At 42.8% G+C, this 25,710-nt stretch overlaps 1 protein-coding gene across 2 annotated transcripts in view; it reads right to left on the bottom strand.

Annotated features, from left to right (window-relative positions):
• DOCK1 (dedicator of cytokinesis 1) overlaps positions 1–25,710 on the bottom strand; it is a 264,405-nt gene that overhangs the window by 25,874 nt on the left and 212,821 nt on the right. For both annotated transcript variants that reach the window (XM_010408449.4, XM_010408448.4), the window contains exons 38-46: positions 23,038–23,157; positions 13,809–13,898; positions 11,479–11,583; positions 9,489–9,630; positions 9,199–9,277; positions 8,772–8,856; positions 7,854–7,940; positions 4,291–4,467; positions 3,566–3,649 (exon numbers count right to left, since the gene is read on the bottom strand). In XM_010408449.4, coding sequence (XP_010406751.3) covers positions 3,566–3,649; positions 4,291–4,467; positions 7,854–7,940; positions 8,772–8,856; positions 9,199–9,277; positions 9,489–9,630; positions 11,479–11,583; positions 13,809–13,898; positions 23,038–23,157 — 969 coding nt within the window. The remainder of the gene's footprint in view (positions 1–3,565; positions 3,650–4,290; positions 4,468–7,853; positions 7,941–8,771; positions 8,857–9,198; positions 9,278–9,488; positions 9,631–11,478; positions 11,584–13,808; positions 13,899–23,037; positions 23,158–25,710) is intronic.

Below are 25,710 nucleotides of genomic sequence, written 5' to 3' on the forward strand. Positions count from 1 at the left end.
ATAAGCTATATAGTTCTCCTTAGAAAAATTATTTTATTTTCCCTGGGAAGAAAACAGAAGAGGAAAAAAATTAAATTAATTCTCTTTTGTAACTGAAAATAATCATTTATCTTCAAGGCTTCTGTCACCAAATATCCATGCCAGCACAGGATTATATAATTAGTTCCTAGTGTGGAGGTGTAGCTGACCTTTGGAAACGTTTTAAGAGAGACATTTTCATTCCCACAGCTACCCAGACACACCATTAGAGTTTTCTACCTCCAGCTCAGGAAAAATATTTCCTCTTCCAGGTCCGTTTCAGCCCACACATTGCTCTGATTCTAACTCAGATATTCTCTGCAGCAATCAAGCTAAGAGGCTTCTTCTTAATAATTCATAATTAAATCATAATACTGATTAAAAACAGATTTTTCTAATAACACTGAGCAGCAATCAGAAGGAGCAGCTTTATTAGTAAGGAGAATAATAAATACACGGATGAATTACAGATGAACAAACTCAAGAAATCTTATCAAGATGATGCCCTGTGATTTGGCACTATTTAAATGGACAGAGCTGCTTCTCCTAAAAGACTACAAACAAAGAGAAGAATAACGACTTTTTTTTTTAATGTAGTGGCTTCTATTTATAACCACATGGATTTGCCCTCGACAAAAATTAAACGTGAAACCAGAAAGATTTTCCTGCTCTGAGTAAGTAAATGAATTTGTAAATTTTCATAATTATCAGGCCACACTCCTGTTTTGGAAGGCTAAGTGGTCACTTGGCTCCTTTATTTCAAAGAACTGCTGATATTTGAAATGGATTCTTTTTTTAAAAGTTGGAATTACCAAGGTGAAGCACATGAGGGGTCTGAAGCTTCAGGTCTTGAGACCATTTTATGGGCAGAAAACGCACTGAGGAGCCTGTCCTAGGGATCAGCCACCTCCAGGTTGGAAAATCAAGCAACAGGAAGCAAATGACATTATTTGTAGGAAAAAAAATGTGGGGGGAAGGAGAAGGAGAAAGGAGAAGGGGAAGGGGAAAGGAGAGGGGAGGGGAAGGAGAAGGGGAAGGAGAAGGGGAAAGGAGAGGGGAAGGAGAAGGAGGAGGAGGAGGAGGAGAAGAAGGAGAAGAAGGAGAAGGAGAAGGACAAGGACAAGAAGGACAAGGAGAAGGGCAAGGAGAAGCAGGAGAAGCAGAAGCATAAGCAGGAGGAGGAGAAGGAGGAGACAGAGGAGGAGGTGAAGAAGAAGGAGGAGGAGGAGGAGGAGAAGAAGGACAGGTTTGTTAATGTTTTACAGAAGTTGAAACTGAAATTAATAAACGCCCCATGGCCTTGCCCCAGAACAATGGGAGGCTGCTGAGTCAGGATATTTGGCCTCCCTGTCCAAGACCACTTAATCTTTAAACATTTATCAAGTGCAGGAAGAACCTTCTAACTGTGTTACCATTTCTGTTGCATCTTCTACCAACTCCAAAATTCCTCCTGTGTCTCCGTTCCAGACACAGGGGAATGTCCTGACGAGTGACATGGAATTTTACATCTCCACGAATTGTTGTTAAGAGACAGAATTTTGCCACATTCAGGATACTCCCAACTAATCTGGCCTTGGAGAAAAGGCACTTTCTAATTTCATAACTCTGTTCTTGGCTGATTTTAAAATTTTATAAAGTTCCACTGCAACTTCAAATTATTCCCTGATTTGTTTCACCCCCCCTTTTTTTTAAATCTCGATCTTCTTGGCTGAAAAGAATGAAAAAAACAACATTGATTTGAATTATTAAGCTAATCTTTGAAAACAATATTTCAAAACAAAGGTATCATAAAGCATGATCATAAAACCTGCATTTGGTATGCAGCAGTTCTTCCATCTCTGTGGAAGGAGTACAAGGTTTTTATGTGCCGTGGTGTTTTTCTGTTTTGGAGTGCTGTAAATACTTTAGCTAAATGCAGAGTGACTAATGTCATCAATCATTCATTTCTCTGCCTTAATTTCAATCAATCATTTCATTATCTTCATGTTCGAATGAAAGATCAGCTCGAAATGGTGCAGTTGCATGGGAACGGTTTTTTGCCTAAGTTGGAAAAGCACCAAGAAGGACAAAAATGGACATTGCTTTGCTAATGGAATTTATGTGAATTAATAAGGGGCAGAAACAAAATGTACACCTAAAGTCCACAGGAATTACAGAAGGATCATATCCTGAATTCCACAGCACAGTGGAGAAAGAGGTATGGGGAGAGAAAAAAATTAAATTTAGCTGGTCAGCTGGTAATACAATTGTCAGGCTCCTATTTCATACACCCAGATTGATTTATGCAGCAGGGAGAAAACTCCATGTGATTACAAAACTCTGAGGCCCACATTATTGGAAAATGAAAACTCCTTTTTGCTTTCCATCACTGTTGGCCCAGGAGGAATTCAGCCCCTGCCAAGGCTTCCGTACGCATCCCTCTCCCAATATTTGGGAGCTGACTCCCACCTGGCTGGAAACTGAAAGAATTTGAGAGGAATTTTAAATTTTAGGATACCCTAAATGTGTATGAAACATCCAAGGTAATTTAAAAGTACTGAAGCAGCTTTTAATGACCATAATTTTCAAATTTAGAAATAATTTTGGATCCCTTTTCTCTATTTGCTTCGTTCCTGTTGTTTTGGAACTACTAAGCTGATGGGAAATCATGTGTTTAAAAGCCCTGAATAATTAAAATACAGTGTGATCAGCTGCCACACATATTTTCAAATTGTAATATTATTTTAATACGCAAGTGTCACCAAAGTGAGCCTTTGCTGAGGGGAAGTGTGTTTGGAATTCATTTGGAAGTATCACTCTCAGAGGCAAAGACACAGAGCTGACACCAAGTCAGTCTTCTGGGACCAAATTATTTTCCTCTATAGAACTTAAAGCTTATAAAATCTAATCTTCTCTAAAAGCTCACAAGAAAATAAATAAATAAAGGCTTTTTTTTTTCCCCAGACCAAAAGAGTTTTTATTCACTGATGGTTTTATGGCCTTCAGAGGATATTTTATTTTTGAATCCTGTAGCTTTGGTTCTACCACCTCTAAGACTGAAATGAACAGAAATGTAAATTATTCCCTTTATTATAAAGACAGAATTGAATATGAAAAGACAATGATTCACTTTCTTCTGCTGTGGGGAAAAAAAAAAAAAACATTTCCAATCAAACTGGTATTTTTTTAGTTATCACAAAATTATCCTCAGACCACAGGAAAATGTCCAGTCTGTGAGTACAGAACAAAACTGGAATTGTCCCTTGTTTGCTCTGAAAAATATTTTCTCATTTGGTACAGATGGGAGATTTTCACTTATGAAGTTTGTAAAAAAAAAAAAAAAAGAAAAAATAAAAGGTGTTGATCATATTTGTTCTCTGTGTGTTTATCAAAATGAGAAATTATGTCAGATTTGAAAACATGAACTTTAACTCAAGCTCCAAGACAAGATTGAAATGGCAAAGAAATGTATCCCAGGTGAGGATAATGTCTGAATTTTCTCCAAAGTGACACCAAGCTGCCTTTCCACAGCTGCTGGCTCTGCCAAACCTGACTTCAAGATTTTTACCTGCCAAGCAATCAGATCCTTCAGCTTTTCAATCTTGTCATGATCCTCGGGATGCTCGTGCATGTATTTTTCAGTAAAAAAAGCCTAATTGAGAAAGAGAGAAATGAGCAAATTATTTCAGCAAGCGAAATATCTCCTACCAGAAGAACGAGCTACAACGGAGATAAATCGATGAACTCAGATATTCTGCGAAGGAACAGCTACAAATGCAAAGTGAAAATTATGGAACCACAGAATCCCAGGATGGTTTGGGTTGGAGGGACCTTAAACTTCATCCAGTGCCAGCCCTGCCATGGCAGGGACACCTCCCACTGTCCCAGGCTGCTCCCAGCCCCAATGTCCAGCCTGGCCTTGGGCACTGCCAGGGATCCAGGGGCAGCCCCAGCTGCTCTGGGCACCCTGTGCCAGGGCCTGCCCACCCTCCCAGGGAACAATTCCTGCCCAATATCCCATCCAGCCCTGCCCTCTGGCACTGGGAAGTCATTCCCTGTGTCCTGTCCCTCCAGCCCTTATCCAAAGTCTCTCTCCATCCTTCCTGTAGCTCCTTCAGACTCTGCAAGGCCACACTGAGGTCACCCCGGAGCTTCTCCTCTCCACGCTGAACATTCCCAACTCTCCCAGCCTCTCTTCCCAGCAGAGCTGCTCCATCCCTCCTCTGGCCTCTCTGTGCTGGGATCAGCTGAGGCCCAGCAGGAGAGGGAATCCTGAGGGAATTCCGGCATTACCTTCTCGTAGTTGGCGAAGCCTCCCATGACGGCGGGGTCCACGATGCCGTTGAGCAGCATCGACAGGGGGTTGATGGGGAGGTTGGGATCACTGAGGTGCTGCTGCACCATGTTATTGATCTTATCATTGGTCAGCTGCATGGTTTCGATGGCATTTTCCAGCGGGCTGATCTCCACCTGAAACCCAAACAAAAGGAGCTTCCAAGCAAGGAGCAGAGTTTTTAACCTGCTCAGCAAAACCCCATGGGCAGAAACATTTCAGGCCTTTCAGAACCGAGGTTCTTGGGAGATTTTTGACCAGTAATTACCAGAAAGGGTGATTTCAGGCATTTAGATATTTGGTATCTCTGTGCTGCAGTCACTGATATGATGATGGGTATCAGTGGAGGAAGTTAACTGCATTTTGCTGCTGCAGGAGAGATTACATCCCAGCACAACACCCAGAAAGGCTCTGGCAGGAATCACGTGGGGTTTTTGGAGGATTATGGAGAACGTCAGAGATTAAGGGTCGGTGGGTTTTAGCAGCACAAAGAAGATCCAGCTTAACGTAACAGTAAGAAAGAAATGATAACTTTAACGTGGATTTTCGGATGGAAAATGTAATCCTAAGCCACTGAAAAATCAAGAAGATGTTTTTGCAGTGTTTATTTTGGTGTGCTTCCAAGGACATCGAGTTTAATACATTGATGAGGTGACATCTAAACTATCTGCTGTGCTTTCTCCCAAGAGGTCACATTTTCTTCATCTGAGCATCCAGAACTGAAGGGAGAAATTTCCTTTCTGCCTGGACTTCAATGAAGAGAGACCTCAGACATCTTCACAGGGTGAATTAGCTCTTCTACTGTCTAAAACTGGCTTTATTTTAATTGACTGACCTCCAGCTACCTTTTATGCCCAGCTGTGTCTTTCAAAAAGTTCATGTTGAGAAACCAGCCTTAAAATACTTGAAATATTAGTGAATGGGCTAAAAATCAGTAACTCTCACAGTGACCCAGAGTGTAGCGAGTCCTCACTGGAAGACACAGGCTGCTTGTATGAAAAAAATGATGTGGTAGGGAGAGAAAAGGAAGGTTAACTGAGGCCTGTGAGGAAAATGCAAGTGTATATTTGATTACAGGCTCATTTGCATAAATGCCACATAAACAAAGCAGCACTTCTACCTGGCTATCAGTTGCTTACCCTGTTTCTGAGAACCACTTCTAATCAAATCTCTTTGGTTGTTACTCTTACACCTGCCAGCTGATTACATCAAGGATGTTTTAATTAGCATTTTTAGCAGCCTGCCTGCTGAATTATTCTGGAAGGCAGGGAAGGAGCCTGGTGTTTCTGCTGGGAATAGGGAGCAGGCCAGGCTCGGACAGAGCCCAGCGTGCCACGGGGGGAATTTGGACTGGGGAGTGAAGCCACATTCAGCCTCCGATTGGGCAAGAACTGCTGGGAACATCAGAGGCTAAATTTAGCATTCTGTCATTTGTATTAATGGGCTTATAACTATGCAATAATGTGTTGATGAACCATTGCTTTTAAAGCTCTTGAGCATCTACAGAAATTAGCACTCATTGAGCTGACAGCTTTTTGACTTTTCTGTAGCAGCAATCATGGCTTTCTTTCTCATTCTCCTTTCTTTTACTACTCTTGTAACACTCCCTCTAATTTTTTAAAAGCAGATGGAGAATTGCAGTTGCCATCTCACTACTACAAACTGGGCTTTGGAACCTAGTGAAAGCTATTTATGACACGTAAATTCTGAGCCTTGTTCCCAGTGCCTTCCTGACTCTGGGCACTCCTCACTCTATCAGGGAAAACAGGAATTACGTTCTCCTGATATGTCTGCACCAGTACAAAATTCGGAGATAAAAACAAAACAGAGATGAGCATTTGTGCTTTTAAACCCAAGTGTGATTCAAAATCCAGGTTCTAATTCCCTGGCTGGTCTCAGCAAATTTTTCCCCTACATCTACTTGTGTCCAGCTGAAGCAAATCAGATACAGAATAACAAATGCTGACCCCAAACTCCTTGCAGATAATGAAGAGATTGCAAAGGTTTAGGTGAAAGTACTCAGAAGGAATTTGAAAAGCCAATAGATCTAAAGCAATTCTCCATGTTCCTATGGATTATGTAACGTAATCCACTGCATTTATGAAATTACTCAGTTCTCTCAGCACTGATTTGACGGGATCTCACCTCTCCCTTTAACGATATTCCAGTGCCATCAATAAAACATGAAACATGCAGAGCTGCTTGAGTATCCTGGTGCTTAGTAAGGGATCAATAATATCTGTATCCATAATCACAATTTAGCATTACAGGGATGTAAACCCTGTGATCCTCCTTGCAGCATTTTAGCTGACAGGGATCTTGAGGAAAGTCAATACCCATTTTGTAGGAGCTGTGCCAGACGAGGTCAGAAGTTATCTGTAGCACTCTTCCCACACGTTATTAAGTTCCATTCTGGTATCATTTCTCAGCTGTGCAGCTCATACAATCCTTGCTCCCAAAAGGCTGACAGCAGGCACTCTCCCAGGATTTATGCCCATTTTGATGCCAGGCAGAGCATTAGAGGAGTACACACAAAGTGCCTGTCAGGCTCTGCCCTCTGCTCATCAGGACTGGCATCAGAGCTGCCAGCCTTTACAAACAGCACTTCTTGCCATCATGAAGATAACACAATCTTCTCCATCAGGATTATATTGAAACTACAAAATTCATTAAAAATTCAATGTGTTTTATTCAGCTGCCTATTACTGTCACACATCACATTCATATTCTGTTACTATAGATACCATAGTAATTTTCTGCATTACTTCCATTCCTCCAAATACAACTGTCCAACATAACCTCAATGGAGCAATGAAAAAGGTTTTAATTAATCATATGCAAATTGTTCTTTTCCTTTAAAAATAAGCCTCACAAGAGAGATTTAAAAAACGCAGTAACAATGTTTTTATTGCTACTTAAAAATTACAGCTGCATAAGAATAATTTAATCTTAAAGGCATTTAATGGATATGTCTTATCTAAACAGTCTAAATGGTTGAACAGAGAAATGAGTAATTTGGAGTTACTCTGTGAGGTTGCTGAGGGTATATTTAGCTAAATATGGAGAAGAAACAAAAACAACCTTTAATCACAAGTGGTAAGAAATGCAGCCATACAATGCATTTGATTATTGGGGTATTTTGAATTAATGACAATCAAAATACCCAGATCTTCTTTTCTAAAATTCAGGCTACATTCTCTGGGATAGAGCAGGGTTCCCCTACACCATCTCAGGTCCCTCTTCCTTTCAGGCACCTGCTGAGAGACACAAATACTTTATAAAAGGGCTGAAGGCCTTGGAGGGCTGGCTGCACTCCCTTCCCTTGGGAATGGAAAAGCACTGCCTGAGTCACCCTCAGTCAACAATCAGCACCATCAGCAAGTTCCCTCAGGATGTGCCAGGTACAATCCCATGGATTCCTTGCTCACAGAACTCAGCACAGTCTCTGAGACACAGAAATGCTCCCTGGCTGTATAAAATCCCCATTTTTAAAGTAATCTCAATAAAGCCAAACCGATCTTACCATGAAAACTGATTTGACTTCGAACCACCTCAGGATCCCTGGTAATTTATAGGCTGTCACGTAGATGGTTCTCTCAATCCACATGTTCTGCCAAGGGAACACAAGTGTCACATTATCACAGGGACAGCTTTGATCCCGAGCAAAGCCCTAAAACATTGGCACCAGGGCAAGGGACCAAGGTACGGCAGATGTTACAGAGCCAGGGGCAAATTCCAAATGGAAGATGGAGCAGCACTGATTTAAATCTGGTACGTGACTTAGCAGGGAACAACTGCTCCCTTTCTGAAGGAGAATGCCACAGAAAGATCCACTGGTTTTACTGGATGCAATTGTTCATGGAATCATGGAATGGTTTGGGTTGGAAGGGACCTTAAAGCCCATCCAGTGCCACCCCCTGCCGTGGGCAGGGACACCTCCCACTGTCCCAGGCTGCTCCCAGCCCCAATGTCCAGCCTGGCCTTGGACACTGCCAGGGATCCAGGGGCAGCCCCAGCTGCTCTGGGCACCCTGTGCCAGGGCCTGCCCACCCTTCCAGGGAAGGAATTTTATTGACCATTAGATGAAACAAATGGTTTAGTAAAAAAGAAAAAAAAAAAGCAAAAGGTACTAGTGACAAAAGATTTTCAGATGCCTGACTGGAATCTTCATGGCAAGACAAGTTTGAGGTGTAACAATTTAAAATCCTTTCTCAGAAGAGCCGTTTTTACCAAATAAATACAGCTTTGCCCTTTTTTTTCTCCTATTGGTATAAACCAGAACATGATAAATTGGCTTAATTAACTTTCTATGAAAAATAATCCCTTTAAACCTAGAATTTATTTCTCAACAAGCAAAAGATAATGAATGGCTCAGATTCTCAAAATAGAGGGGGATAAACAAGCAAACCCAAAGTGGTTTATTTTCTTTATAATTTCTTACTGCAAATTCGTTGTCTGGGTTTTTCTCTCCTTTGCGAACGGGGCGCGAATACTCAAAGCGCTGGACTTCGTTCACCCTGTAGAAACTGAAAAAAGGGCAAAGAATCATGGAATTACACAACAGATTGGGTTGGAAGTGACCTGAAAGATCATGCAGTTCCAAGCCCCAAAAGCACAATGAAAATCAAGCACTGTCTGTTTGGGAATTGATACTAAATTCTAGTATTAGAGAAAGTTTATGAACAAATATGGGATCGCTCTTTTCCAGTGGGTTGGATGGAATCTGTGCCAATATTAAAAATCACCATTAAACACCCTCACCATCCCCACAGCCCTTGGCTGTGCAGAGATTCTTAATACAACAAAAATGTGTTATAAAGGGGATGGAGAAAACGACCAAGCCCAACCCAAACCCAACCCAAACTCACCTCACGATTTGCTCTGACACCGGCCTGTGAAACCTCGAGGGTAAATCCAGTTTGGGTTTTACAGTGAAGCACTGAATATCTGAATTTCAGGGGTTAAGAAGTGAAAAGGGCATTTCAGTCACACAGAGCAAACAGCCCAACAGGAACACACCAAAAAAAGGACAAAACAACAAAATTGGTGCGTTACGCCCGTCAGGGTGGAAGTGCAACACGCTGGCCATAAATCCTTGACCTGAGCTGCTGGATGCACTGGTTGTACTGGTTGTACTGGTTGTACAGCCCAAGGATACACTGGCCAGAGGAGGTTTTGATGTCATCGCCCGGGGGTGACGTTGTCTTCATCTTCTCGGCGTTGGGGAACTGCGTCAGCAGCCGCGCCTCAAAGTCCTCGCGGCGCTCGTACTCCTTGCCCCGGTAAATGAACACCTTGTTCTGCAAACAGAGGCACCCACAGCTGGCACCAGCACCCCCAGTGCTAAAACCAGTGCCCCCAGTACAGAACTGGGGCCTCAGAAGCGCTGACAGCAATGCTGGTAAGAGAACAATTTCACATTCCTCACACTATGGCTTAATCGTTAATTTACCAATTTTTAATGCTGATTCAATGAAGCACAAATTGGTTTTCTCACCTCCAATTCAGGGCTGGATCAATTAGCCACGATCACCTTTAGGTATTTTTATAAGCCACACTAAAATCACTTCAACACGTGATTTCAAGGATCTGTTAACATTGGTGGCCATTGAAAATGTATTAAGAGAAATTATTACCAAATCCAAGATGTCTCCTCCCCCTTCCACAGCTAATGATGGAATGGATGTCAATAAATAAACTGAATTAGGCTTTTTATACATAAACACTAATTCAAAGGTACTTAGGTGAGTAAGCAAGAATAGCAGAGAAAAACAGAAACATAAAACAATGCCAATTTGAGGAGGAATATCCAAAAATACTGACTCTTACAAAAAGACTTCACATTAATGTATTAGATTTTTGCCATTATAAACTTTAAACTTTTTATGACTTTAAAATTAGGTACATTGTATTTGTAAGCATTGGTTTCTTCTTTGCCAATAAAGAAAATGAAGACAGATTTTATCCAGTCCATTTATATGCTGAGTTCATTAAATTCTGAAGGAAAATGTAAAAGACAACTTGGATATTTTTAACTGATCAAACATATTAAAGCAAGTTTGGATAACATTTGCATCTGAATATGCTTAACCTCATTACTCATCTCCAAATGAATTCTTGGTGAAAAAATTACACAGCACTTGTTAAAAAAGGGTGTTTTGACTGGGGGTAGGAACCTGGAGTAGTTCAGATTTGCCCAGTTGGGTTTAACTCTGCAATGGTGCCTTTTGAAATGCTCAGTAGGGGAAAGAAAACGCTCTATTGGGGGAAAAAAAAAGGTAATCATAGATGTTTAAGAGGCCTCTGTACGACTGTAATTTATGTATATCCACTTGTAATTCACAGGGAACGTTGGAATAGAAGGAAAAGTGAGGATTTTCTCCATCAGCAGGACATTCAACAGCCTGGTTTTCAGAGGGCAGGGTTAGATGGAATATTGGGAAGGAATTCATTCCTGTGAGGGGGGGAGTCACTGGCAGAGGATGCCCAGGGAAGTTAACTAAATAATGATGGGTTATTTCTGTGTCACCACCTAAGTGCCAGATAATCATAACACAGATGCAATTCAGACATGTTATAGCCTCACTATTCAACCCATAAAAATCCTAATATTAGAGGGAAAAACCCCTCAAATGTCACTAAAGCTACAATCCTGGCACCAATCAAGTGACACATGTCTTAACTTGGCACATGACACAAGCAAATCAATGATAAAAATTGCTATTAAAGGTATCACACACACTTTTGATAGTCAGCTTCATTTTAGTGACTGTGCTGGGAAGGACACTCACCTGAAACCATGGACACATATAAAAGGCACAGCTACCATGCTCATATATATATATTATAAATATATATTAACCTGTCAGGCAAAAATGTCACCATTTCAGATGGTTATGACCCTGAGTGATGGATTGGGTCATTTATCTTCATTTCTAGTGATACCCTGAAGAAATATAAAGCAGTGGATATATTTGAAGAGAAAGTTTTTCTACTAAAATTCAACTATTCCATCTTAGAAACCTGAAAGGAAAAATCAGTGTTTGTTTTATACACCTAAAAAACACCTGTCAGTGTCATGCAGGTTTCTCCAAGCCAAGGGAAATTTCCAAAGCAAGAAACCTCTGTGGAAATAGGTGGCCACTTACCCTTATGAATGTTGGGAATCCCTGGCCATAGTATCCAACAGCAAAATAGTCTGGCTTCGGTCGTATCACTTTCACAATGTTTTCATAGAACTGGGCCTGTTTTCTCTGCAAAATAAACAGGAGGCATTTCTATGACCTGAGCTTTTAGGAGATTCCTCATATTTAAGGTGTGCATCTCTAATTTAAAGATGTTTTGTTCCCCTTTTTCTTCATCTTTCTATCGGGTTCATGGCAATATTTGAAATACCAGACTCTGCAGCCATTTTTCTACTCATCATGGTGAATCTGACTGTTCCCTAAGGAATATCTCAATTTTGATGGACCTCATCATGGTGAAACTCACTGTTCCATATCCAATATCTCCATTTTGATGGACCTCATCATGGTGAACCTCACTGCTCCATATCCAATATTTCACTTGCAATGAAGGTCTGGAATCTGCAAGGCAATCTTAAAATTCCAGTTGTGACACTTGGGATGCTGAAACACCGGAAGCATGAAGCCACACACAGCTCATCCCAGTGGTGCTGACTTGCCAGTTTTGGGCTGTTACATCTCATTACATTTTCCTACTGCTTCTCTTCCATATTTCCAACCATGAATTTGCATATGGAAAGCAGGCATTTGAGAACTGCAGGAAAATGTAAATTTTGGAAAAAACGTACGCATGTCAGACGCCATCTGCTTTCGATGCCGAGCTCTTTATCTCTAATGATGAAATAATAGCAAATGAGCAGCTTCAGAAGATCTGTTCATTAACTTATTTTTAGTCTATTATTTCTGCAAAGAGAATGACTTTTGATCTGGGATGAGGTTTATGCTGCTCCCACGTGACAGATAACAGTAAATGGCACTAAGACTACAAAGACCCAGATCTGCCGAATATTTCTCAGCTCATCTGGAGCAAAACTATTTTGTTATTTGTGAATTGTCTTAGAGGCTAATATTTAAAATTGCTTGAAGAAAAGAGACAAGAGGGAGAACGGAAAGAACAAAAAACTTGTAAATTTTATTTTGGGGAGAAAAAAAAGAGCTGTTCAGCAGCAGCAATAAGAAAAGCTGATGGCTTATGTGAGACCTGACTCATACGGGAATGTGAATTTTGATCTCTGTCTTGTGAGGGAAACGCACCCCAGGACTAATTCTGTGACATCTCATCTCCTGGGTGATGAATAAAGAGCAGATAAACTCAATTGTCTGATGTGAGGATTGGAAGTTGTGGGTCTCCCTTATTTGAAGAGGGAGAAAGTGCATCTTGGAGAAGCATCCAAGGCCAGGTTGGACAGGGCTTGGAGCAACCTGGTCTATGGAAGGTGTCCCTGCCCATGGCAGGGGGTGGAACTGGATGAGCTTTAAGGTCCCTTCCAACACAAATCATTCAGTCATTCTGTGATCATTGGCTACAAATTCCAACTTCTCCCCCCAAAAGGATCCAACAGGATAATTAAAGAGTGGCTGCCTCTGTGACAAACCTGTTCATGTTCCCACATGCAAGCAAAAAGGAGATGAAAAATTAAAACTGAGGGACTCGGAGAGCAGCCACCTGCTGGTGAATAATCCTACCTGACACAAGGCAATCATTTCTCGCTGAGGAACAATCCTACCCTTTTCCTTTTATACTGAAATGAAGAATATTCTGTGCCCACCCCACCAGCAGGAGTAAGCTGGGGCTGTGTGGAGCTGAGTTCAACACCATGGGAATGCCCAGCTCAGACACACTGAGATAAAGAAACCAGATAAACAATTCAAAGAAATTCAGGAAAATGTACTCTTAGTGCAAAGGTAAAATGTAGCAAAAACCTGAAAGGTGAGAATTTTCAGAACCAAACTGGAATCACATCCCAGCTCCTGTGGGAATGGCTGGGACCTGAGGAGGGACAGTGACAGCTGTCATTTATGTCTTTGGAAGAGAACAGGAGGAAAAAAAGGGTGCAGGGATAATGAATGGGTAACGTCAGGGCAAAAATAACTGACTGTAGACACGAATGCTTGGGGATTATTCATACCTAAAAAAAGAAATGTGAATATGGAAGGACACTTGAGAGAGAATGGAGATTTTTTTTTTCATGTTCCCATTTATATTTACATTCAAAATTTCCTTTTATACCCCAAATGAATGTTTTTCTTTCAGCTAAAAAAAAAAAAAATCAGTGTTTTTCAGGCACTCCAGTACTAGCCAGTTAACTGACATTGGTCCAGCAAAGTCAAGATGGGTATGTGTTTCTGCATTTTACTGTCATTGCTGTAGTATTTTTGATATAATTTTAAAAGCTTACAAATTCAACTCTGAAACAAATTATTGCAATGTCTATGTCATTAAAAAAACCTACCAGCAGTTCACTGAGTTGTTCATAATCAAACATTTCATTTTCATACTGTTCTGCAAGTTCTTTACCCAAGGCAATGGCCTCTTCCCACATCTGTTGGAAAAAAAAAAAATCACAAAACAACAACAAAGAAGCTGAATTACATACCTTGGTTAAACATCAACATTAGAATCAAATAAATCTGAATGAAGCAGCCAAATGCATTGTGTCACATGCCTGAAAACACTGAGCATCTGATGTGCCAAAGAGCTGTGCTGGAGTTATAAATGTCTCTATTAATGGAATCATGGAATTGTTTAGGCTGGAAAAGCCCTCCAAGTTCATCGAGTTCAACAACTCCCAGCACTGCCAAGGCCACACTGCCCCATGTCCCCAAGTGCCACATCCACATGGGATTTTAAATCCCTCCAGGGATGGGGACTCCATCACTGCAGCTGTGCCAGGGCTGGACAAACCTTTCCATGAAGGAATTGTCCTCAAACGTCCACCCTGAGCCTGCCCTGGCCCAGCCTGAGGCCGTTCCCTCTCCTCCTGTCCCTGTTCCCTGCCAGCAGAGCCCGACCCCCCCGGCTGCCCCCTCCTGTCAGGGACTTGTGCAGAGCCACAAGGTCCCCCCTGCGCCTCCTTTGCTCCAGCCTCAGCCCCTTTCCCAGCTCCCTCAGGAATTCTCCAGCCCCTTCCCAGCTCCATTCCCTTCCCTGGACACGCTCCAGCCCCTCATTTATCATTGAGGGGCCCAAAACCTAAAAGGGGCTGGAGGTGCCTCAGCAGTGCCAGTACAGAGGGACAATCCCTGCCCTGGTCCTGCTACCACACCATTTTTAACACAACCCAGGTGCCACCGGCCTTCTTGGCTTGATGGCACTCAAGGTGATCTGCTCCATGACCTTCCCTGGCACGAGATGCAAATTTACTGGATGCAAATCAAGTCAGATGATCAAACAGCTTCAGAAGTAAAATGATTCCTGCCAGCCCATCCAGTAATGTGCAAACACAGCCTGTCCACAAAGAAACCCAGGACCTAAGGCTTTGGAGCAAGGCTGGTGATTGATTATATTTCATAATCACCTCTCTCTCCCTCTAATATCTATAATCTGTATTAGACAGGACAGGCAATTTGCAGATATTGCTTTGAACAAATACTCATTATATTTCCATTGGTTCTTCTTCCTCTCGTTCCTCAACCATGAAATTCAGCAGCCGTCTCAAGTGACCCAAAGAAATTTAACAATATCCTTCAGCTCTTCAGAAGGCAACAATCTTAATGAGGAGCAGCAAGAATGGTTTTAAATGTGCATTTTTCATTTGTTTTTTCTACTCCAAAGAGAAAGAACCACTCAAACTCAAAAATATGCTGAAATTAGCACACCAGGCTATCTAAGATCAAACTTGATGATCTGCCTCTGCTGCTGAAATTTGGTTGGCATTGCTGACCTCACTTTATTATAAAAATGAGATTCAGCATGAGTTAGAAATGAAGATTGTATTAGCCTTCATCTTAAATTTAAATCCTCTGGCCACACCACCTCATTCTCCTCTCAGCATCAGGCCACACGTTCCTTGCCCTGGTGGAACCCTGAAGGGATGTAGCAGCCAAGAGCAGGTGGATGAAGGAGGGCTGAGGGGGAGGGCTGAACACTGAATTCCCCATTTGTCCCCAAAAACATCCACCTTTGGGAACAGGGAGTTTGGGATGAAGCACCACAACTTCCAGTGATGGTGGGAGGTGTATGCTGGGGAGAGAAGAGGAATGATGACCTGAGGAAACCTTCACAACAACTGATCTCTGTATCCATCCCATAAAAATCCCCCAAACCCATCTGCTTTAAAGCACTGTGCAAATAAAGAGATATTTTACACCCCAAAAACCAGAAGCTCCCCAAACCACACAAATAACATTCCACACTCAAAGCCCCAAAATCAATGTCAGGTGAATTCCATTTGTCTTTTGATCTGCAAGTTGAAATTGCATTTCTCAGTATATCAGGAAATTGGGAAAAAAAAGGCTATTAGAAAAATTCCTGGTTCTAGATGCTGGTTTAAAAAATAAGAATAAAACGTTAAGGATGAACCCTTAGCAAGTGGAACATGCCAACGCCACAAAAGCAAGATGGGTCGCACTGGTTCACTTTTCATCCCTGCTCCTCTTTGGAAACCAGGAGCCAATTTTCAAGTGGAGGGATGGACTTGAAGATTGGCAAACTGAGCAGGAATGGCTGGAGAGCAGCAGCCTGGACAGGCAGGGAGCTGCTGATGGTGCAGGAGATGAGGAACTGCACAGGGAAGAACAGTTACAGCAGATCGCAGGGAGAAAGGAGAGAGATTTCTGCCCTCGAAGTGAAGACAAAAAATAAGGGCTAAAAACTGCACTGTGGGGCTGAGCGAGGGGAAAGGAGCTTCTGAGTCCTGCAAAAACCAGCTGGGATGATGTTTGGACAAAGAGGTGACCTAATTTAAGCTAAAAAAGCCATGAATGCTCACAAGGAGCAGAACCTGGCTCTTCATTAACCTTTCCTTGCAGCTCCACGTGGTGTTCGACCCCTCCTCTTGATTTTCCTTATTTCTCCAACAAGGTTCAGAATGTTATTTATCTAGGGAAGAGGACTGGAATGAGCATGAGTTGCCTCGTGTTTGTAAAGTGCCTTGAAGGTGAAAAACGCATCAGAAGGACTAATTATAATCACGGTAATGAGGGATCACGTCTGCAGGAAATTACAAGGCAGCCTGAATGCTCTGCCATGCAATTTTTGCAAATGGAAGGATCTGAATGTTTTTATCCATATTATGGATCTAATCTAGCATGATGATACAGAGCATGTTTTTATTTCTAAACAAAATTAACATGAATTTAAGAGTAAAGGCACAGTTGCAGAAAAAGGAGGACATTTTCACACAGTAAGTTGAGTTAATTTTGACTCAGAAGGGCAATATAGCATCAGTTTATAGGAACTGAACTAATATTCAGTTGCTTGTTAAGTCAGCAAGTGAAAGCTTTCAGAATCATTTAACCTTCCTTCATTCTGAGTGCCATTCTCTTCTGAACTTCGGTCATCCATAACTTCTGCATATTTTCATTTCAAAGACAACGGTGTGACCATCATTGTCCTGGTCCCTGTTTGTATGTTCCAGATTTAACCAGTCCCTCTTCAAAATGAGACTGGAAACAAATGGAAGTCTAAATCATTTCTGATTTGCATCAGCACTGTAAACAAGCTCTGTTGGTTCTTCCCACTGACTCCTGGATAAGCACAGACGTGTTCCCAAACCATGTCTGGGAATGCAAAGCACCAGGTGGGGAGATTTAGACGGGATATTGAGAAGGAATTGTTCCCTGGGAGGGTGGGCAGGCCCTGGCACAGGGTGCCCAGAGCAGCTGGGGCTGCCCCTGGATCCCTGGCAGTGTCCAAGGCCAGGCTTGGAGGAACCTGGTCTATGATAGATTCCCTTGCTTGTGACAGAGGGTGGGACCAGGTGACCTTTAAAGGTCCTTTCCAAGCCAAACCATTCAGTGATTCTAAAAGCAGACACACTCTGCCTACACATCACTGCCTATAGGTAGCACAGCACTGCCACTGATTAAAGAACAACTTCAGCAGAATTAAATCTCCTTTGATTTTTTTTTTCACCTTCCCACCCTTGTCTGTTGACACCATAAACACACGGGAGCAGAGGCTGCTTCCACTGCACCTCCTCTAGCCTGAACAAAGCCTTTATATGTTACTGAATATTAATATTAATAATGGATTCTGTAAATGTTCCAGAGCCTGAAAAATGAATCCTCAAATTAAATGTGATCTGGATTTAGTTCATGTACAACACACACCCAGTCATCACATAATCCTTGTGTGCTTCTTAAGCAAGGAAGTGGAGATGAACAGGAGAAAACCAGACCATGGAATCAGGGAATCCCAGAATGGTTTGGATGGAAGGGACCTCAAAGCCCATCCAGTGCCCCCCCTGCCATGGCAGGGACACCTCCCACTGTCCCAGGCTGCTCCCAGCCCCAATGTCCAGCCTGGCCTTGGCCACTGCCAGGGATCCAGGGGCAGCCCCAGCTGCTCTGGGCACCCTGTGCCAGGGCCTGCCCACCCTCCCAGGGAACAATTCCTTCCCAATCTCCCATCCAGCCCTGCCCTCTGGCACTGGGAAGCCATTCCCTGTGTCCTGGCTCTCCAGCCCTTGTCCCAGGTCCCTCTCCAGCTCTCTTGGAGCCCCTTTAGGCACTGGAAGGGGCTCTAAGATCTCTCTGGATCCTTCTCCAGGTTGAACAATCCCAATTCTATCAGCAGAGCAGCTTCAGATATTAAGAACAACATTTGTTTCTGGCTTAAATTATTGGAATTCCTTTAAAGTTTCTTTAAAAGTCAGTTTACAGGCTACCCTGCTGACATTTTGTCACATTATTTTTAATGGAACACTTTCAGGCACTTTTTCTACTGTACTGCAAATGCATGATAAAAAAGAGATAAAGGGTAAAAGATTCTTTCCATTTTTGCCAGTCTCTCCAGCCAAGAGCTCTGTCTCAGGGAAGAGCACCCACTTTCTTTTTCTACTGCCTCTTAAAAATCTCACTCTGCTCCAACATCTCTGTTTGGAAATCCCAACTGTCCTGTTCAGTTCTTCAGAGGAACAATGAGAAGCTGCATTATGGAACTCAATTTCTCCAGTGGAGAGTGCCCTGAACTCCAGAGGTCCAGGAGTCCAGAGAATCACTGAAGTTGGAAAAGACTTCTAAGATCATCAACCATCACCTTGTTAAACACTAAATCCTGACCTCAAGTGCCACATCCACACATTTTTTGAACAATTCCAGAGAAGGGGACTGCACCACTGCCCTGGGAAGCCTGATCCTCTGCCTGCCAACCCTTTCCATGAGGAAACACTTCCTAATATCCAACCAAAACCTCCTCTGGAGCAACTTGAGGCTGTTTCCTGAACCTGGCTTTTCCCTTGTGCAGCTGCACCGTGACACCTCCAACATCACGGAAAACCAACCCAAAGCTGGAGATTTTTCTGCCATCCTTAGAGAAACAGGGGCTGTGTGCCTCACATCCCTGCACAACCCTCTGAAAAATTCAGCTGTTTGCTCCAGAGCCAATTTATTCAGGTGAGGACAGCACGGCTGTGGCCCAGGATCCTGATAAATGAAATCTATATTCTTGAAGGTCACTAACTCCCAATCTGCTGCCTCGCAGATTTCCTGCCTTGGAAGCTTTCCCAGCTTTGCCCAGGACATGGCAAGTCTGCTGGAGAAATGAGTCGTACAGGGAGCTACAACACAGGATTTGTACGAGGTACAACTCATTAATGGGAGAAACAATTTATCTGGAGAGGGTACCAGGGAGAAAGGCTGCTGATACTGGAAGGAAAATGCTTCTTTTATACTCTAGGTGTAGGAAAAATGTGCAGAGCCTAAATTTAGTTGTGTAGACATGAGATGCAAATTGTTACAGGCAAGATTTTGGAGATGCAGGAGATCTTTTTTAGGGAACACCCAGCCACTTAATTTATTTTTCAAGCTGGATTGCTTGTTGGCCAGAAAGAGCTACAGCATCCAATTTAGTTTTTGAGGTTAATAGCAGCAAAGGAGGATCTCAGGGTATTTCTGAGCTCCTGCAGAGTTAATGGTCAGGAGCAGTGAAATAGTCTGGGGTAAGAATATTATGGTGCCATATTCTGACGTGTGAGGGACTTTCTAAGCTGGTTAAATTTCAGGTAGTGGTAATTAACCAACATGAAGGCTTAGTATTTGAAATAAAATGCTAAAACTCAGCACTTCTCTATTGGTAGCCCTGCATCCAAGACAGAGCCAGGTTGGAAAGCCTTTAAACAAATAAATATATTCCTTTGGAACAGACTCTGTATCCTCCCTCTCCCAAGACTCTCTGTCCTTCCCAGCTCTCAGGACACACTCCAGGGCTGAGCTGGCCACAAGCCTCACACAGATTTTTGGCAGACAGGTGAATTTCACCACTCTCTTGTTAAGATGGAAGAAAAAAAGCCATTTGATGTCATCCCATGAGCCAGAAAAAAAGGCCTTTTAAGCCAAAGCATGGCATTTGCTGTGTAATTTTAGATATTTTTTGTTCTGTGGCTGCTGTAAAGCAGTAAAAGCTTTTTTCTGGAGGAGGAGGGGAAAAAGGAGGAGCAGAAATAAATGAGCAGTGTGCATTTATTTCCTTTTTTCTCCTTGGGACCAACACTTTCAATTTATGGAGAGCAGAGGGAAAACTGTCCTGATTTATGGGCAGCAGCATCCCCAGCAAACCTGAGCCTGTTGGTGTTCCCACATCTCCCTGGGCAGGAACAGGAACAGAGCAGGAAGCTGCTGCTTCCCTCGTGGCTCGAGAGACCACACAAACCTGGTTTAAAACAGCACCTTACCTTTGCCAAGAAGCATTCCTTGGCTTCAGGAGTTCATTAACATTGACTTCCCTCAACTGCTTCCCACAGGAAAAATGTCACCTCTTCCCTCATCCCTTTACTCCCGTCACTGTTTTCCCTTCTCGCCTTGGGATATTCCAACCCAACAGCTTCCAGTGAAGTCCCTGGATTAAGGGCTGTTGGAAATCACAAAGCTTCCGGAAAACACAGAGAGAGCAAACACTTGAGAGCAGTTCAAAGGATGGGTCAGACTGCTGGGATAAGCCTGAGGATAAGGATTTGAAGGGCAAAAGCCAAGAGAGATGGAGGGGAGACTGGAAAGTGCAGAGCAGTGAGGAAGAATAATCTAGGAGAGGAAAGGATGCCCATACCAGGGAAACAACTTTCCTCTTGGAAAGAAGGAGCTTAGAAAAGGAATGAAGAGCACAACTAGCCAGGAATCAAACCCATAAAGTAGAACAACTGCAAAATGCAAAAGGTGTTTCTCAAAAATGCTTCTTCACTAAGGTGAAAGTTGTACCTCAGCTTTACAAAAGGTTGGTTTAAGGACCAAAAGTCAAATACAGGCAAAAAAAGCAAACTTCCTGAGAACAGCACATTAAGAATAGAAATCAAAATGAGGGATCTTAAATGGATCTTGACCTACAAGTACCAGGGATACTCATGGTGAGGGCCAGCACTTTGTTCTCAGCCCACATGAGGTGCCACACTCCTGCCTGCAGGGCAAGTCCGCTCTCCCTTTTACTCTCTTACAAATCTCTCAGGCACTTCTGGGCCAGAAGTGAGATGTTCACTCCATTCCAGCCTGTGTATGGAGGATGAAATCTAAATTCACCTCCCCATGAATGCCAATATTTAAGGGATAAGCCTCATGGTTGGTTTTAATAGACAAGTGCACCGTGCCTTCCCCTGGGAAATTACTCTGCCAAGAGAAAGGGATCGTGATTTTTGAGAGGCTGAACTACACCAGCCTTTAAAAAGCAAAAAGCCAATGTTTTAAACCCAGTTTTAGGAAATCCCTCTCCTCCATTTCTTCTACATAATGTTTCTGACCCCCACATGTCCCTCCCTTCCCAAATCCAGTTTCCCATCAGGCAGGTTGGGGTGGGAGAGGCACAGGCTCACAACTTTCAGACGAAACTCCTGAGCTTCTGTAAAAGCCTGGAAGTGGCTCTGCAGCTGTCCAGGGGGTGGGGATCTTCTTTTGGCACCTCTTGTTGACTTTATGGGAAGGGAAATCAAACAAGTGGGATCAAGCTGGAGTGAACTGCCAGGCAGGGACCCAGCTGGGTGGTCACGGCCCAAAAAAGAGGAATTGGTTTGTGCAGGGGTTCAGTGTCCCAAAAATGCACAGCAAAGGCTGTTTCAGGTGTTACTGACCAGGGAGTTAAAGCAGCTGCTGGGCTACGTTTGCAAACTGCACAAGGACATGCAAGAAGTTGATTTAACTTAATGTCAGAACATCCCAAATGAGAGGATTACCTTCAATCTACACTGGAAACCTCCACTTGGAGCTTCCTGACATTTGCAAATTCACCTAAAATGAATATTCCCAGTGTATATTGATTTTTTTATTTCCCTTTTCACGGAGCAATATGAAAAATTATCACCAGCTTGAGTGACCAGAAAATGAGAGAAGGAATGTCTGTAAGCAGAAAAGAGAACTTTGGAAATTAATCATCTCCTCACACACACACACACAAAAATCACACAGGACTCCTAGGATTTGAGTTCTGCAGAGAACTGGTGCTCAGCAGAACAATTCCCAGTGCCTGGATACCCTAAAGGACTAACAGGAAGCCCATAAAGCAACAAAATAAAACCAGGCAACTTCTGGTTTTCCTTCCAGACAGGAATGTAAGATTAAAATAAGCTTTTAAATCATTTGTGACCCTCATTCAAATGAGATTCTCCTCATTGACTCAGGACAAGCTTTTTGGGCAGCAGGAACCAGTTCTGTCCCCAAGTCACCTCCACCAGCCCCAGCCCCAAACAGCCACTTGTTCATCACTCCAGAATTATATTTTTACAACTTTCATCCCGGTCTAGAACTGCAACTTTTAGCACATCACTCACTAACAACTTTTAAACATTGCATTAAGGTAAGTGATAAAGTTTAACTTTTCAGGCAAAATTTCTAACAAAATGATAGAAATGATTCTTCCTATCAAAGTGATTCTAGTATTTTAGTCTGATTCTGCTAAAAACTCACCTGGAAAGGATGGGCTGGCTGGATAATATTCTAGTCCTACCAGAAAACACCATTCCTGTTCACCCTACAGAGATCACTGTTAAACCCCAAGTTTACTTCTCTGAAATGTTCTGACAAAGAGATTCCTGCTTCTGTACTTGAATTTCGTGCTTGGAATATCCAAACACTGATCCATCCCTGTCTCCCACATTAACCCCCTTCCTCTCCAACACCAAGCACTGCCAAATGCAAATTCCTGCTGCATTAAACGATGCAATTGCAATGAAATATCCTCATCCCAGGATATTTATGATATGAACCACAGACATCCAGGCCCTGAGGGATTATTTTTGTGTACACAAGGCAAAACAAGGGGAGCTGAAGGATTCCATTAGCTCTTGTAGCTGCCAGAAAGAGTCCTCCAAATTACAGGCATCACTTTATTATTTACTCCATGGCACCACACACCCATATATTTACCCTTAACACAGCAGTTATAAATGTACCAGTGATTTCTTTTGACTGTTTTTTTGGTGGTATCATTACCTGTAAGTGCTTCCTGAAGGTCACTGGATGCAAACTATGTTTACTATTAAATTTATAAGTTCGAGAGAAAAGCAATGAAATACATTTGCACTTTTTTTCTTCCCTTTTTACCTTGCCCTTGTCAAAGTAATGGATAATTTCTTGATAGAGCTGATCTTTCAGCTGTCCTTGAGTAGCAGCTTGGTATCCATCCCGCTGGGTAAGATGTGCTGCACATGCTTCTTCTGACCACTAAATTACACAAAAAAAAGGGGAAAAGTGAAAGCAAATCCAAAGTTTTGAGTTCTGAAGCTAAATAAAAGAGAGGGGTTTTATTTAAAGAAGTGGTACTGCAGTTAATGCACCAATGAAGGGTTTTCTCACAGTTGTGCCCTTTGCTTCCTTGGGCACAAGGATCATTTATTTGGATGCTGTAATTGGAGGCTAATTACATCTATCAGCTGGAAGGGAGCTTCTGGAGGTGGCTGCCCCTCCTTGGTGAGTTTGATGAGAGCGACCTTGGCCTGCTGATGGGTACAACCCACTGGGGACACAAGGAACACTTCACTTTATGTGAGAGAAGCCTTGGAGCCCAGACACATCAGCACAAAGGAAAGGGCTGCAGGCAGGGAAATGAGATGGCTCCAACTCGCTGAGAATCTCTGGAGGCAGGGAAAGCACAATTAACTTTATCCAGCCTGTCTGCAATTAGCAGCTCTGGCTCCTCCAGCAAGCGACTGATGGATCAAGGGAAAGCTGTCAACAGAATCATGGAATGGTTTGGGTTGGAAAAGACCTTCAAGGTTATCCCATTCCATCCCCTGCCATGGGCAGGGACACCTTCCACTAGCCCAGGGTGCTCCAAACCCCATCCAGCCTGGCCTTGGACACTTCCAGGGATCCAGGGGCAACCACAGCTTCTCTGGGCAACTCCCAGATTCATTTCCAGAATTACTGTTATTTTACCTCCTATATATTATTAAATTGCACCCAATCACTTCTTAATTTGGCCAGAATGTTTGTGTTTGGGTCATGCAGACACCTCTGACAGCTCTGTCCTGAGCTCTGTTTCTGAGCAGCACAAACCTGCTGGAGCCTGCAGTGATGGCATTTTTTTCAGCATGCTAAGAGCCACTATCTTCTGTTAGTTTTGAACACCTCCATTTTGACAGAAAGGGTTGAAAACACAACAAAAGTCTCCTTTCTTGAGTGTGCTTCATCAGCTTGCAGTAATTTGGCCTCTCTCTCCCCACAGACAGAGCCTTCTTGCAAATTTAAAGGTGAAATTCTCACGCGCTCTCAGTCTTGCCCTCAATGTGATCCCATTAAAATCAGGGGGATGAAGTATCTGCCAGTGATGAGTGTCATTGAAAATCCTGTCCTGAGGCTTGACAGAAAAACTCAATTGCTCAGTTACACACCCAAATTATTGCTGCTCCTCAGGCAACACTGAACTCCTCCCTCCACCAAGGGCTGCAGGAGCAGGCACTGAGATAGAGACTGATACACCTTTACAATAAACTAATTCCAGCCCATAATGAAATTATACTTATAAACAAATGTCCACTCAGGAAAGAAAACCTGTGACAAACCCTACCCTGGCATTTGCTGTGTCTATTGATTTGCATTAGAAGGAAAGAAAAATGGGTATTTCTTCCCATGAAGTTCTTCCATGGAATGCGAAGAAGTACATTAAGCGAGACTCTCACCTGCTCGCTGAACACATTCTCTAAGAAAAGCCACAACTGGCTCAACTCTAATTTGAGGTTACAGAAAGTAAAATGTCTAACAAGTCCAAGCCATGCCAGGTGAAAAGTCTGAATATCATTTTATGGAATGGCTTGTTCCATCATTTATTCAGAAAACACAGCCCCCATGGAAGGGAATGAATCCTTCATCCCATCTAAAAGGTTTATCCATGTGAAGTGGGCACAACTCACAGTTTGCTTTTGCACTGCAGATGAATCTTTGAGATGTTTCCTTGTGTAATAACCCTCTGATTATTTTAAAATACAGTAAATATATTTCAGAGTGTCTTCATTTAAATTGCACATGTACACTCTGCATCACATTTAGTCTTATTATGGCTTGGATGCAGCTTCCTCAGCTTTGAGGTACAAATAACTCTCAGTGCATCCATCAGAAGATCTCATTTAACACCTTCCCCTTTTCAACTTTTCAAAACAGATATTTTACCCTCGCACTTTGCTGGGGATTGCTTAAATTAAAGCCAGGATTGCTAAGAACAGTTGGCTGCTTCGGATGAGATCCATCTCCTTGATGAAGAGGGGCACCATGGGCCCAGCAGGTTGCAGTAACAGAATCCCAGGCTGGTTTGGGTGGGAAGGAACCCTAAAACCCATCTTGTCCCATCCCTTGCCACAGGAAGGGAAACTTTCCCTGCATCAGGAGGCTGCAACACCCTTGGCACGAGCAGGAGATGAAGGGGAAAATGAAATTCTCAATTATTCTGTCCCTGACTCTCTGCCCTGGGGGGTCCTGTCCTTGAGGGGAGTGGAAAGAGATCCAGCACTCCTTGAGGGAGAAAGATTTCACTGCAGGTTGTGAAATGTGAGGAAGACAAGCAGGACTAAAGCCAACTCTTCCAGAACTTCTAATTCTGATCCCACTGAGATTTTTGCTTTTCCCATTAACTGCTTTTTAAATGTAAAACATAAACCATAAAAACAGGAATTCAGTGATGACTCAGATGTATTAAATGCAATTTAATGACACAAGTGTCTGCTGGCAAGACCAGCATCTTCCTAAATGCTAGCCAGGAGAGCAAAGTGGGTACCTGCTCCC

This window comes from Corvus cornix, chromosome 6 (assembly GCF_000738735.6).
Source record: "Corvus cornix cornix isolate S_Up_H32 chromosome 6, ASM73873v5, whole genome shotgun sequence".
NCBI classification, from domain to species: Eukaryota; Metazoa; Chordata; class Aves; order Passeriformes; family Corvidae; genus Corvus; species Corvus cornix.